At 39.2% G+C, this 13241-nt stretch overlaps 1 protein-coding gene across 1 annotated transcript in view; it reads right to left on the reverse strand.

Annotated features, from left to right (window-relative positions):
- Positions 1-13241, reverse strand: part of SESN3 (sestrin 3) — a 71903-nt gene that overhangs the window by 9123 nt on the left and 49539 nt on the right. Inside the window, exons 5-9 of the mRNA XM_027040062.2 lie at positions 10608-10844; positions 9942-10116; positions 3845-3963; positions 2827-3017; positions 41-185 (exon numbers count right to left, since the gene is read on the reverse strand). Of these exons, the coding sequence (XP_026895863.1) occupies positions 41-185; positions 2827-3017; positions 3845-3963; positions 9942-10116; positions 10608-10844 (867 nt within the window). The remainder of the gene's footprint in view (positions 1-40; positions 186-2826; positions 3018-3844; positions 3964-9941; positions 10117-10607; positions 10845-13241) is intronic.

A 13241-nucleotide genomic window follows, 5' to 3' on the forward strand; every position in this document is an offset into this window, starting at 1 on the left:
CGTGTCTAAGGCACACAGAACGTGCAGTCATGCAACGCACCTTTTCTGAGTGCTTGAACTGACGCCAGTAACTATCATACATGCGCTTGGTAGTTCTCTCAGGATAGCAGGTCACTGTCTTAATGTAAACCTTCAGGCTTCGTTCAAGTAGTTGATTAACTTCTCCGTAATCATAGTCATCATACCTACGAGCAGGAGGACAACAGTTTTATAATGACAAAATCAAACTTCTGGTTTCTCGATTTTCCTCAAGAGAGGTTTATGGTCTAGCAGTTAAATGCCAACAGCTCATCAACTAACTGTTCTAACAGATATTCACTGAGTGCCTCTTATGTGCCGTGCGCTTTGCGTGTCCTCTTCCAGGTACTGGTGATACACTGATGAACAGACTGAACAAAAAAATCCTTGGTCTCATGGAACTGAAATCCTGTTGGAGAGAAAAGAGGGAAAAAAAAAAAAAGACCAGCACATAATATGTCAGGTGGTGCTAACCGCTTCGGAGAGAAAAGGAAATTGGAGCCTGTGGTAGGAGGAGCTGCTGATTTTAGGTAGGGTGGCTGACATCTGAGCAAAGGCTAGGAGGAACAGGGCACACGTAAAGCCCCAAGGCAGGAGCCGGGGTTCCAAGGCGGAGGGAGTTAATCCACTGTGTCAGATGCCGCCGGCTGATCGGATCAGATAGGAGCTGAGCACCGAGCACTGGGAGGAGCCAAGGAAAAGTAGGATGAAGAAAGGATTTTGTTTTTAAAGATCAGAGAAGGAACAGCATTGTTTACATACTAACGGGAACGATCCAATAAACAGGGTAAAGTTGATTTTGCAGGAGAGAGAAGGAAGAATTTTTACTTTTTTTTTTTTTTGTTTTAATGTTTGTTTCTGAGACAGAGAGACAGAGTGTGAGCAGGGGAGCAGAGAGAGAGGGAGACACAGAATCCGAAGCAGGCTCCAGGCTCTGAGCTGTCAGCACAGAGCCCAACGTAGGGCTTGAACCCACGAACTGCGAGATCATGACCTGAGCTGAAGTCAGACGCTCAACTGTCTGAGCCACCCAGGCACCCCGAAGTTTTACTTTTAATTACAGTTGACAACCAACTGTATTGGTTATAGGTGTATGACACAGTGATTCAACATTAATGTATTTTACAAAATGCTCACCACAAATGTAGTTACCACCTGCTACCATACAAAGTTATTACCATCTTACTGACTGGATTCCTTGTGCTGAACATTACATCATCATGACTTACTTATTTTATAACTTTAAGTTTTACCTCTTGATTCCCTTCACCAATTCTGGCCTTCCCTCCACACACACACACACACACACACACACACACACCCGCCCCCCTCCCACCATCAGTTTGTTCTCTTTAACTGTCCGTTTCTGTTTCTTTGCTTTGTTTTTTAGATTCCACATATAAGTGAAATCATATGGTATTTGTCTCTCTCTGACTTATTTCACTTATCATCATACCCTCTAAGTCTATCCCTGTTGTCACAAATGGCAAGATCTGATTATTTTTTATGGCTGAGTAATATTCCATTGTATGTATATACCACATCTCCTTTATCCTAGAATAGGGATCCTAAATGAGAGGAGATGAGATTTTTGTGCCCAAGTGCACAGGGGGACAGTTCATCCATAATACGAGGGAGGAGACAGCAGAGTAAAGGGACACAGAGGCAGACAGGAGGGTAAAGGCAATAGTGGGAGGTTGTGGGATTTCTCTTCTATGTTTTCAGTTCATTTTTAACCTCAAAATATGCTTAGTTAAACATATGTATTCAAAGATTTTTATCTGAGCTTTTTTGGGTAGTATCCAACAGGTAAATATAATCACCATAACATGTTATTTAGTGTCTTGAATACAGTTTATCATAATTGAATTAAATTGTTAGTATTTATTTTTCTTAATTAGGTAGATATAATGTGTGTGTTTCAAAATGTGATGGTTCTGTGATAATTTATTGTCTGGACTGGTAAATGAGCAAAGAGCACAGTTATTATTTACCATCACAATAGTGTCTTCTAGGTGGAATGCTTTACTCTTAGATGTTTCAGGAAAATTTCTGTAAATTAAAACTACAGAAGATACTTTGCTCAACAAATTGCAGTCTAACTCCATTCCATAAAGGTTTTCTGATACTATATCAGAAAGGATACAGTAGAGTCAAGTTGAATGTATTCATGACGGCGAATCTTCTCTTTTTGCAAATCTATCTCCATAAACGCCTTCAAAACCCAGCTCAAAAAGGCACATTCTCCCAAAAAAGCTTTCCTGATTAGACCATTCAATCTCATTCGCTCATGTACTCACTGTTCTCTCAATGCCAATTTTCTAAAGTTAGAGGCCATTAATTTATATTGACTGATGGTTTCATTTCAGTGTTCTCCTATGATCTTTATGAGAACACAATCTATCCTACTTTTATTTAGACCCTAATTACTATTCTTTTAAAAATAAACAAACAAACCAACATTTATGACAGTGAGCTAAAGGGACATAATAGATGGTTTTTTAACTCCCTGATTCTTACAGGAAGGATTCTTAAAATGAGTCTGAGCCCATCCTATCCCCAATGATTACTGATTTTTTTCCCTCCTCAATAAATTCTTATTATTGTATTTACAGGTACATGCTAAGATTCCCCACAGTTAAACAAAGAAAAATGTTCTTCTCTAAAATGGAAGGAATTTTTAAAAATCAGAAGTCCACAGGTAATATTCTCTCCCTAGTACTATATAGCGTTGAAGAAGACAGAAGCGAGGCTCAGGCCAGAATTTTCATTTAGAAATGTTCCAAACTGTCTTGACAACGAACATACCTGATTCCAAACATACAGTGAACATAGTTGAATAAAGCTCTGCGCAGCATGGTGGTATCAACGTCCTCGTGGGTGGCCATAGTGTTATAGGTGAGATTGTAGACCATGCGAAACTTCTCATCAAGAAGGTGTCCAATGTCAGAATAAAGTCTGTTCACCAGGGAGAACCCATGATTTTCCCAGGTATAGTCCTAAAAGGAGAAGTTGTATCCAGTTGCAAAATGGTCACTCTCCATTTACACTGTGTATTTTTATTAAATATAATTACTGAAGCAAGTACGTGAACGTATTTCAACTCTAATTCTAAGCTGATAGCTCTACGAAGAACCTTTCACATCGGTCTGTAGACGAGAGTGCCTCCTCAGTGGGGACCACGGTTTGACATGTTGGGATGAACTCTGGCCACCTCCTGTAGTCAGGTAGGATGCAAACGACACCCTTATCTGGAAGAACACCTTCCAGAATGCTGGAATATTCCTACGTGACCAAAGCTGCTCAGTGACACAATCAGCAGATCACGTGGACAAGTGCCAAGGAGTCTGTCTTAATTCAAACTTACACTCTTGTTAGGAGCCATATCGCTATGGTGGCTCCGTTTTGTAGGGGTGGGAGTAGGGTGGTACTTGAGCCCAGAGCTACCGGTGGGTGGGTGATCTTATTACAAAATGCCATTTTATTATAAATGGAACTTTAATCGCTTGATTTCCTCCCTGCTCCTCTCCAAGAAAAAAAAATGGTATGAACATTATACAATTACCATGTAATAATGCAAGTAACTGAACAAGACAGATTCCTTTTGCTTTCTTAGAGGGGGAAACATAGAAATAATAAAATAATAAGCTGTCTACTGGGAGATCAAATTAGACTAGGCTAAAAACAAGGTTACGTAAAAGGATTTACGGACTCTATCAAAATGACCATTAATTTCTTTAGAAGTCAATGGATTTACATTTCAACATTTCACAGTTAGAGGACAGTATTTATTCTCTAGTTCCTCTGAACGAAAGGCATCTTCTACCTGAGCTCGGAATGTTGGCAAATGCTCTTCTCCTCGTCTGGCAAAGTCCTCATACCCAAAACCAGGGTCTTCAATGTATCGGGAGACATCAGATGTTATAACCATGTCATCTTCAAAATCTAAGGGCAACAATGAACATTCTAGTATAAAGGAAACTATACAGATCAATGCAACTGTTCCATTTCCCTCCACTTTTTAGCTTTTCCATGGATTTCTGAAGTGACAATATTGACTTTACGGCTTAAGTTTTGAATACAATTTCATTACCAAAACAGAGGCAATCAGCATGTAAGTGTAGTTGTCTGGGCGAGAAAATGACTACACTGAAATATCTAAGCAGCAGTGGCAAAGGATCAATACACTAGTTTTACTAGCGCATATAAATGGAGTATAAAGCTTAAACGTTATTTGAACTCAACGCGGGATGAAGAGGGAAAGAGAGGAGGTGAAGGGAAAAGACCACTTCAGTGGAACTTAAAGTTAAGGTAGATTTTGTTAAAATTTGATGGTGTTTCATCTGGATGTGTTCGTGGTAAAAATTAGTGCAGTGTAGTTCATGATTAGCTCACCAGCCGGCATTTATGGAGAGGGCCTGGGAAGGGAACTCAGCAGGGAGGAAAGTGGCCTTTTTGGGTACCACTGTTATAATTCTTAGTTGACTTGGGTGCTAAAATAGGAAGATTCAGTTTGGGAAAATTCACTGAGTTTTACACCTAACCTATGTGTGCTTTCCTGTGCATGTGGAGATAAAAAAAAAAGCTTGCATGCATCATAGGAAGTAAACAATGTGTTGATGAGATTGTGATTAAAATATTATAAACGTGGCATTCAGGAAGATAGACTACAAGAATCTTTAAGACAGCTGGCTTCTGCATACTTGATAAGAGTAAAAATTTACCACTGAAAAATTTTATTTCATTTTTTAAAGTTTATTTATTTTGAGACAGAGAGAGAGAGAGAGAGAGAGAGAAGCAAGAGAGAATCCCAAGCAAGCTCCACACCATGAGCATGGAGCCTGATGTGGGGCTCGAACTCACAAACCAGGAGATCATGACCTGAGCCGAAGTCAAGAGTTAGATGCCCAACCAACTGAGTGCTACCCAGGAGCCCACCACTGAAAAATTTTAAATGCTCAGTGCATGTTCATTTGGTGTAAAAACAATTCTCTTCTAACTCACTTTTTTTTTAGGTTAGTCTGTCTTCATACTTTTTTCCGATTTCAACCACTAAAAGGGAATGAGCTACCTTTATTTACTACTTTCTACTCTAGAAAGTGAACATGCTCTTTTCAAAATAAGAGAAAAAATACTCCTTCCATGCAAAGACCAATGTTTTCTTATTAAGTTATTTTAATCAGTATCAAATAAATCTAATACTTAATAAGTAACTAATAAACAAATATTAAATAGCTCCTAAAACAATTTGATGGCATAAAAAAACTAATTCTTAACCAGACAGTCTTGAGAAGCTTAAATAAACAAGGGCAATTATAGTAATGCATCCAGAAGATGTGGTCAATTAGTACTGCCTTCATTATCTTTAATCTCTGTTCTTTTGTGAAAATCCTAGCAATAATTATTCTTTCCTTACAAGCTTTAACCTTTCCTTAGGTCACTGCCATGGCCTAATGGGTGCTTGATAATGTCAGGAGAGATCAAGCATCCAGGCTACCCAACTTTGGAAATATTAAAATTCTTACCTAACTTCTTTATTATACCAAATGAGAAGAGACTGGCATTTGTTGAGGACTTACTATATACAAGGTACTATGCTATGTACTTAGTATCTATTTTTTTTTGTTTGTTTCATTAATGCAAAAAGAAGTACCTCCTTAAGAAAAAAGTAAACTAAGTGTCAGTTACACCACTGTCAGTAAGAAATACCATGCGGATTCATTTAGGAGGATGTGGAAAACTTGGAAACCCTGGACTACGTAATCTGATCTGAAGCTTTCAAGTGACTTTCCGTTTTCTAAAACAAAATCTCAGACTTATCCCTCGCCCAACCCACAACCACTGCACTGTCTCCTCCTGTTGCACAACTCTCTTCGGGTAAATGGAAACACTTTGAAAATGGCATTTTCGATCCTTTATCTCTTAACATTTACGATTGACGTTAGGCTTTCCTTAATTCAGTCCATCACAGACTAATCAATAGAAACGAGGCAAAAAATTAAAAATTTGCAGCGATCACTGCAGTGCTAGGCAAACGAGAAGTTTTGTGGGTTGTGAAGTAAAATCAAACCAAGAACTGTGAGTGATAACTAAAGTGTGTAAAACAGTTTCTCTCCTGACGTGATCCTTCCACCCACACTGCACAACCAGTTGGGTTTCATTTGGCAAATACCGATACCGGGGTTGACCATTACACAACTGGTTCATTTGATGGTGATGTTAGTTTTTGTTTTGCTCATATGCATTTTCAAAGTTGTCGTATGCCTTTCAACGTTTTTAAATAAACAACGAGTAACTAAACAAATAAGATAGAATTTATCCTACGAATAATATCCCTTTATTCATTTTAAAATTAGGAGTTAGGATGCCAGGGTGGCTCAGTCAGTTAAGCATCTGACTCTTGACTTCAGCTCAGGTCATGATCTCACGGTTGGTGGGTTCAAGCCCTGCATCAGGCTCTGCATTGACAGTGCGAAGCCCGCTTGGAGTTCTCTCTCTCTCTCTGCGTCTCTCCCTCTCTGCCCTTCCCCTACTTGCTCTCTTTCTCTCTCACTCTCACTCTCAAAATAAATAAACTTAAAACAATAAAAAATTTAAAAAAATAAATAAAATTAAGAGTCAATCAAAACCTGTTTGCCGATTTCATCCACGGAAAGAAATGTACAAAGGTCTCTCAAAATACAAATGCTTTTTCTCTAAACTTATTTCGAGAAGTTAAAATTAGTACTCTGATCAACAAATCTAAAACTCCAATTTTAACTCTATCTAAAACAAATATTTCAGTCTAGACTCAAAGGAAATAGTATGTTGCACACAGGCTGGATTCATCTGCCCCTAACAGAACACAGAAAACACTCTATTACAGTAGTGGGATGGCTTTCTAACTTGAGAAACAAAAAAAGAATAAAAGCTAGTTAACTCGGTTACCAAGCTATAGAATACCACCTCTGTAGAACATTTTAAACATTTTCTTCAAAAGGCTTGAAAAGCTATTCTTAGAATCTCCACATGGAATCTGGAATGCTTTATCACACTGGTCAAACCAAGAAATTCATTACAGAAAAAATATAAATTTCTATTTCCATTTTACAACATGGTTAAGGTTATAAAAATGACTCCATAAGCCATTGTACAGAGTCCTTTTGCTGTTACCTTTGTGGGACTAGCAAATGTGGTATTGGGAATGGTTAAGAGTAAACAACAAAATGATTTCTTTCCCTGAATGATTTACAAATGATACAGCCTCTCTTGTCAAAACTAGAACATAATTTCTGGCTAGGATTTAAGACTTGCTAGTAAAAATTCACTGCAGAAGGCAGAAGTCCCTGCTCAAGGGTCCAAGAAGGCAGAGGCTGGGGTCCAGAATGTATTTTCAATATTAAAAACAAAACCGACTAAAAGAAATAAAATATTTTTATCCTTCAGGCTCTAGTGATGTTAGAGAAGCTCTTAAAAGTTAATGTCTGGGGGCCCATGGGTGGCTCAGTTGGTTAGGCAACCGACTTCGGCTCAGGTCATGATCTCACAGTTCGTGAGTTTGAGCCCTGCATCGGGCTCTGTGCTGACAGCTCAGAGCCTGGAGCCTACTTCAGATTCTGTGGCTCCCCTCTCTCTACCCCTCCCCTGCTCACGCTCTGTATCTCCCAGTCTCTCAATAATAAATAAACGTTAAAAAATTAAAAAAAAAGTTAATGTCTGAAAGCAAATAGATATTACTAACCTTAATAAAAATGTTTACATTTTAAAATATTGGTTTACCTAGAAGGTTCACCCTAAGTTTATAATTTTCCTTTGTCCCATGTATTCTCTCTGGATGGTTTTTATAAATAACTCTTTTGATTTTAACTCCCAATTACATGCCTATAACTTCCAAAATTTCATCCTAAGTTGTTTTTAAAACCCTCTCCTGGGGGCACCTGGGTGGCTCAGTCGGTTAAGCATCTGACTCTTGATTTCTGCTCAGGTCATGATCTCATGGTTTGTGGGTTCAAGCCCTGCCTTAGGCTCTGTGCTGACAGTGGGAGCCTGCTTGGGATTCTCTCTCTATCTCTCCCCCACTTGTGTGCACGCACACGCTCTATCAAAATAAATAAACTTAAAAAATTAAAAAAACAAACACACAAATCAAACCCTTTCCTGACCCTCAGACTATCTGTGAGCCCCTTCCTACTCAGGTGTGGTTTGCAGACTGGCAGCACTGACAGGACTTGGGGGAATTTTAGAAATGTGGCCTCTCAGGTCCTAGCCCAGACTCACTGAATCAAAATCGGCATTTCAACAAGATTCCCCCAGGGAGTCACATGCAGTGAAAGTCTGAGAAGCAGTGTACTAGACATCTCCAGACCCCTTAGCTCAAAATGTCCCAAATATGGCAGACTGCATGCTCCTGAAGGTTAGAAAGGTCATCACGATAAGGCCTCTGTTTACCTACCCGGCTTATGTGATGACATTACCTACATCATCACCTCTGCCCTAACAACACAGAACCACTTGTTCCTGTGCCCGGCATCCTGTTTCCTTACCATCATGCCTTGGCTCAGTTGACTGTTTGCCACCAACCCCCTTGCACTCAAGTCTCTTAGAGCCAAATGGCTGGAGGAAGTCTTGTAGGGCCCCTTCTGTGCATGTTCCTCTCCCACCAACAGTGGATTCAGGGCCCTCTTCTAGGCTCCTATACTGTTCACATTCTGCTACATATTGAAATTGTTTCTTTCCCATCAGCACTGGGAGCTCCCAAAGGGTAGGAGTTGTGTCCTATTTAGCCTGAAAGCCTTAGCTCCCACTACAGTGCCAAGACCATCTAGGGAACTCAAGGCATGTTTGTAGAATGGATATTAAGCTAATACCTAAAACACCATGTTTCTTTACTTGGGATTTCCTGCTGCTTAGAAGCTCTGAGAAACTAGAACTTAACATACTCAATTTGGTGGATAAAATCTATCATAAAAAAGATCGTCAGGGGAGATGATAAAAGGGGTTTTTGTTCTTTCTGGCAAAACTTCTGAGAACTACTGGTCAGTGCTATGTTTAACAAGCAAGTTATGTTTAACAAACAAGTTATGGCCAAATCAGTTACCCTTGGAATTTATGAGACTGGGCTTAAGACTAAAAATTTTTTAAATCAATGGAACTCTTATTTTTAAAATGTGATGTAGATTGATGACTTTGAAGGGTTTTGGCTTTCTACCAAGTCGATGCTATTTTAATAACATTTACTATGTGGTATTCAACATCTTTTTTAGTCATAACTGAAAAGTCTCCTAATTCAATGTCTCTGAGAGTATTAGAAAAAAGAGTACATTTTTAAGACTAGAGCAAAGAAGCCTAGCTTTTAATACAGAATGAATTCCTCCTTTTAAAAGAGAATGAATTCCTCCAAATCCCATATAAGAAAATGACCTAAATAATACATTTTTATTAAATTCTGAAGATTTCTCCAAAGAAATCTTGCAAACGCAAGTACAATGTAATTTTAGAACTAATGTGGAAAAGTAACAGTGTGAGAACAATCCTCCCACATGCTCCCCACACGCACACGAAAAAGGCAGAGATGTATTATAAGAATGTAATCTATTGAAACAGGATTTCACTTATCACTTGAAAACATCACAAAAGTAGAATGAATCAGGTATCTCTTAACTTTCTAAGCAACTGTTCTGCTTTGAATAACATTTTCTGCAGGACAGAACACGTCCTGCAAAGCTGCAAGTTCCTGTCAGCTGGACCTGGGGTGCATTGAAAGACGCACGAACCTAACGGGAGAGCACCAGCATTCGGGCAAGGTGGAGGAGGAGGCCTACATAAGAGGAACATGGTGGTCGCAGAGTCACTTCTACATGTCTATATGAAAAATACCGAAGGTGGTCTGTCAGGGATACAGGAGGTCAAGGGCAAAGACAGTGGGGGCTTGGGCAGAAGCACACCTGAATGAGGAAATGAATGAAAAGTATCTCCAGAGACCACAAAAAGACTTTCTTTCTTCTCCTTCTCAAAGCGAGTGGTCATTTCTTCCTGAGATGCCTCTTCATCTTCCCTTTCTTCATGAAGCCTTTTCATTCTTTCCATTAAGGCCTCTAGCTCGCTTAGAGAATCTACAATCTGGAGCCAGGAAAGATCATGTTGGGTGTTATTAAGAATTATTCTAGTACATGTCTCTGTCTCCCAATGTCACCTTACTATGTACAGTGGCACGGGCACAGTTTAGGCGGGTTTTAACTCCAAAGGGAATCAAATGACAGATTTCAGACATTTTCAGAAGTATGATGTTTCTGCTTCAGTTGCAAACACAGAAAATTGATAAGTATAGATATATTTAATCTAGAATTCTAGCATTTGGTATATATTATAGTTTATTTTAAAAAATGAGGCAGCCTTATGATTTGTAATAATATCTATTTGCTTTAAAAGCCTCTTAAGACAATTCAGAACTTCGTGTACAGGTTGCATTTTTACAGTAAGAGAAACTGTACAAAAATATTTCAAGTATATGATATCCTGTAGAGTCCGACCATGATTTCTTTCTAGATATTTTTAACATTGGGAAATTTAAAGGCAAAATAGTAAAGAAAAACAAAGTTCAGAAAACTGACCCCGAAGTTGCTGCCTGTAAGGGATGCGTTCTCTATGCTGTTGTCATTAGCGAGATCGCAAACACAGAAATTGTTGACTGATATTAGCCTGAATCCATTGGAGATTTCTGGATCTCTCTCTGGATTGATGCCACTACCAAAAACAAAGCTTGCCAAAGCATGATAATGTGCCAGTAGGACCACCGCATGTACCAGTTCGGGCAGAGACCAATTATTTTCTCCAGTTTTGACAAGTTTCTGAAACGAGAAAAGCAAATCAGAGTAAAAATGAAAATCACAGAATGCCACAAAGCAATTTTGGAAAGCATGAAAAATCCGCCAGTTTTATGTCCATTTATAGTAATCAAACATAAAACTCCCTTTTGAAAATGTTTCACATAATAAAGATATGGCTTTGGCCAAACAATATTGCATTAAACTGTCAAACCTAACAATATAATTCTGTGGCAGATTCTTCTAAATCCCTTATACACTCAATGGAACTTCTGCTTCCAAAGCACTTTTACATGTTATGTGGTTTTCATAAGATATTTCAGAGAATCAAAGAACACGGAAGCTAGAAGGGACTTTAGAGATGATCTTGCAAAACCATTCATTTTAAGGTTTTTAGGTAAAGACTTTTACCTTAAAAGTCACACAAAAAAACCCAATTCAGTAAGGCAACTTTGTTAGTCGTTTTTTAGATATCTTTCCTGATGGAGAAAGAGCCTATGGCAGATGATAGAAACCATACCTCACCTTTGAATAAGAACTTCAAAAGTTTCAGAGCACTGTTTCGTATGTTATTTTACTTCATCCTCCAGCTGAATGATGCAATCACAAGTGAAGCCATTAAAAACAGTGATGCTTCCATCCCCATTTTCTCCGAGAGCCAATTCCATCTGGCAATCCACTGGGGATTCTTTCCCATCAGTGTTCTTGCTCTCTTGTTTGGGGTACATGTCTGTGTCCTGCTGCTCCCCACGAACCTAAACTTTTATTTAATTTTGCTCACTTCACAGCCAACCCCCCACAAAGCCTCTTTTGATTTACTCTCCATTAACCACACACACACACGTACTCACACACACACGCTCACTCACACACACACTCACACACATGAAATTTAATATATTACCAAAGGCTCAGGAAAAAGGAAAAATTAATCACAACCTACCATCCTCATACAGTTTTTATGTATTTTATTTTATTTTTATAAGCATAATTATGTCATCAGAGGATACCTCTATTTTGGGGGGGCCTCACATTTTGACATGTTCAATTTTCACGAGGCTCCACGGTCTTACGTTAAGCGTGGGCCATCTATCTCATGGCAGTGGAAATATGGAACTACTTTTCCATCTTGGAATACCCTGTCAGATCCTCAAATTGCTTCCATTTTTTTGTGTACCTGTTATTATAAATAGCACTTCATGCTACAGCTGTGTTCATATTCTAGAAACAACTCCCAATAGGACTTTTAGGGCAATTATGATGTGAAGACTTTTGCTAATGCTGCCAAAGAGACTTCCAAAAGGATTGGTAGAATTTACAATGCCTTTGTCAGTCTTCTCCAAGAGTATTAAACCTGAGAGGACAGACAGCCAACACTCATCACCTCGAAATTCGCATCTCACATTCATTTCTGTATCTTTAGTTCATTAGAACCTGCTTTTTGAAGGAAGCTCCAGAAGCTACTTTCACTAAGGGCACATATGACCTCCAACAGGGCAGATCTATTTCTTTTTTAGCACGTGTCCTATTTGATCTCTGTAGAATTTATGTTTTCCTTACTTCCTCCCTTGAAATTAACCTCCCTTGCCTTCAGCACTTTCACTAATTTGTTCTGCACCCTGTCTACCCTGCGATGCATGTCTCCCCATCTCCCTCCCAGCCCCCTTCTTCTTCTGCTTGCCTCTGAAATGCTCTCTTCTACCCATGATCTCCTTTCCTTGTGCAGTATCTCCCCGGAAGGATCAGCCATTCATTCAACTTGATCTTTGCTTATCTGTAAATAACTGTCTGATTTTATTTCTAATCTATCCTTTATCTTCAGTCACAGACCTGTGTTCTGGACTTCGGTAACTGGACATCACTAAACGGATGTCACAATCTTCCATTCTCTGGGCTGCGTGTATGCCGTCCCGCTCATGGCACTGCCTCTTGCCCGGTCAGGAAGGTAGAAACCTTACTGATTCTCCTGTCTCACCCAGCCCCTCCACCCTCACATTCTATGAGTCAGCAAGCCCTGCTTTTTCTCATGCAGACTGCTTACATACAGTCTGATCGCTCCTCTTTATCTCTCCAGGGCTTAAAAAAAGGTCATCTCTCAAGTGGACTGCGGCAATGGCTTTATGACTGGCTCCCCTGTGTCTAGCCTGTACCATTTGTGATTTGTCTTCTGCACCACCACATACACTCATATTACAACTCAGCTCAAGAACCTTTAATGGTTCGTCATTCTTTATCCTAGGGATTCCCTAGGATCAGCATCTTTTGATCACATATACTTCTGACAGTGCCAGTGGGAGGGGCCCAACCCCTGAGAGCACGTACATTTACGTATAAATTAAGACATACTAAAAAAAAATACTCATAAAGTACATTTTATATAGTTAGTTATAAAAATATACTGTACTACTAATATTGTAAAAT

The sequence above is a fragment of the Acinonyx jubatus genome, chromosome D1 (genome assembly GCF_027475565.1).
Source record: "Acinonyx jubatus isolate Ajub_Pintada_27869175 chromosome D1, VMU_Ajub_asm_v1.0, whole genome shotgun sequence".
NCBI lineage: Eukaryota > Metazoa > Chordata > Mammalia > Carnivora > Felidae > Acinonyx > Acinonyx jubatus.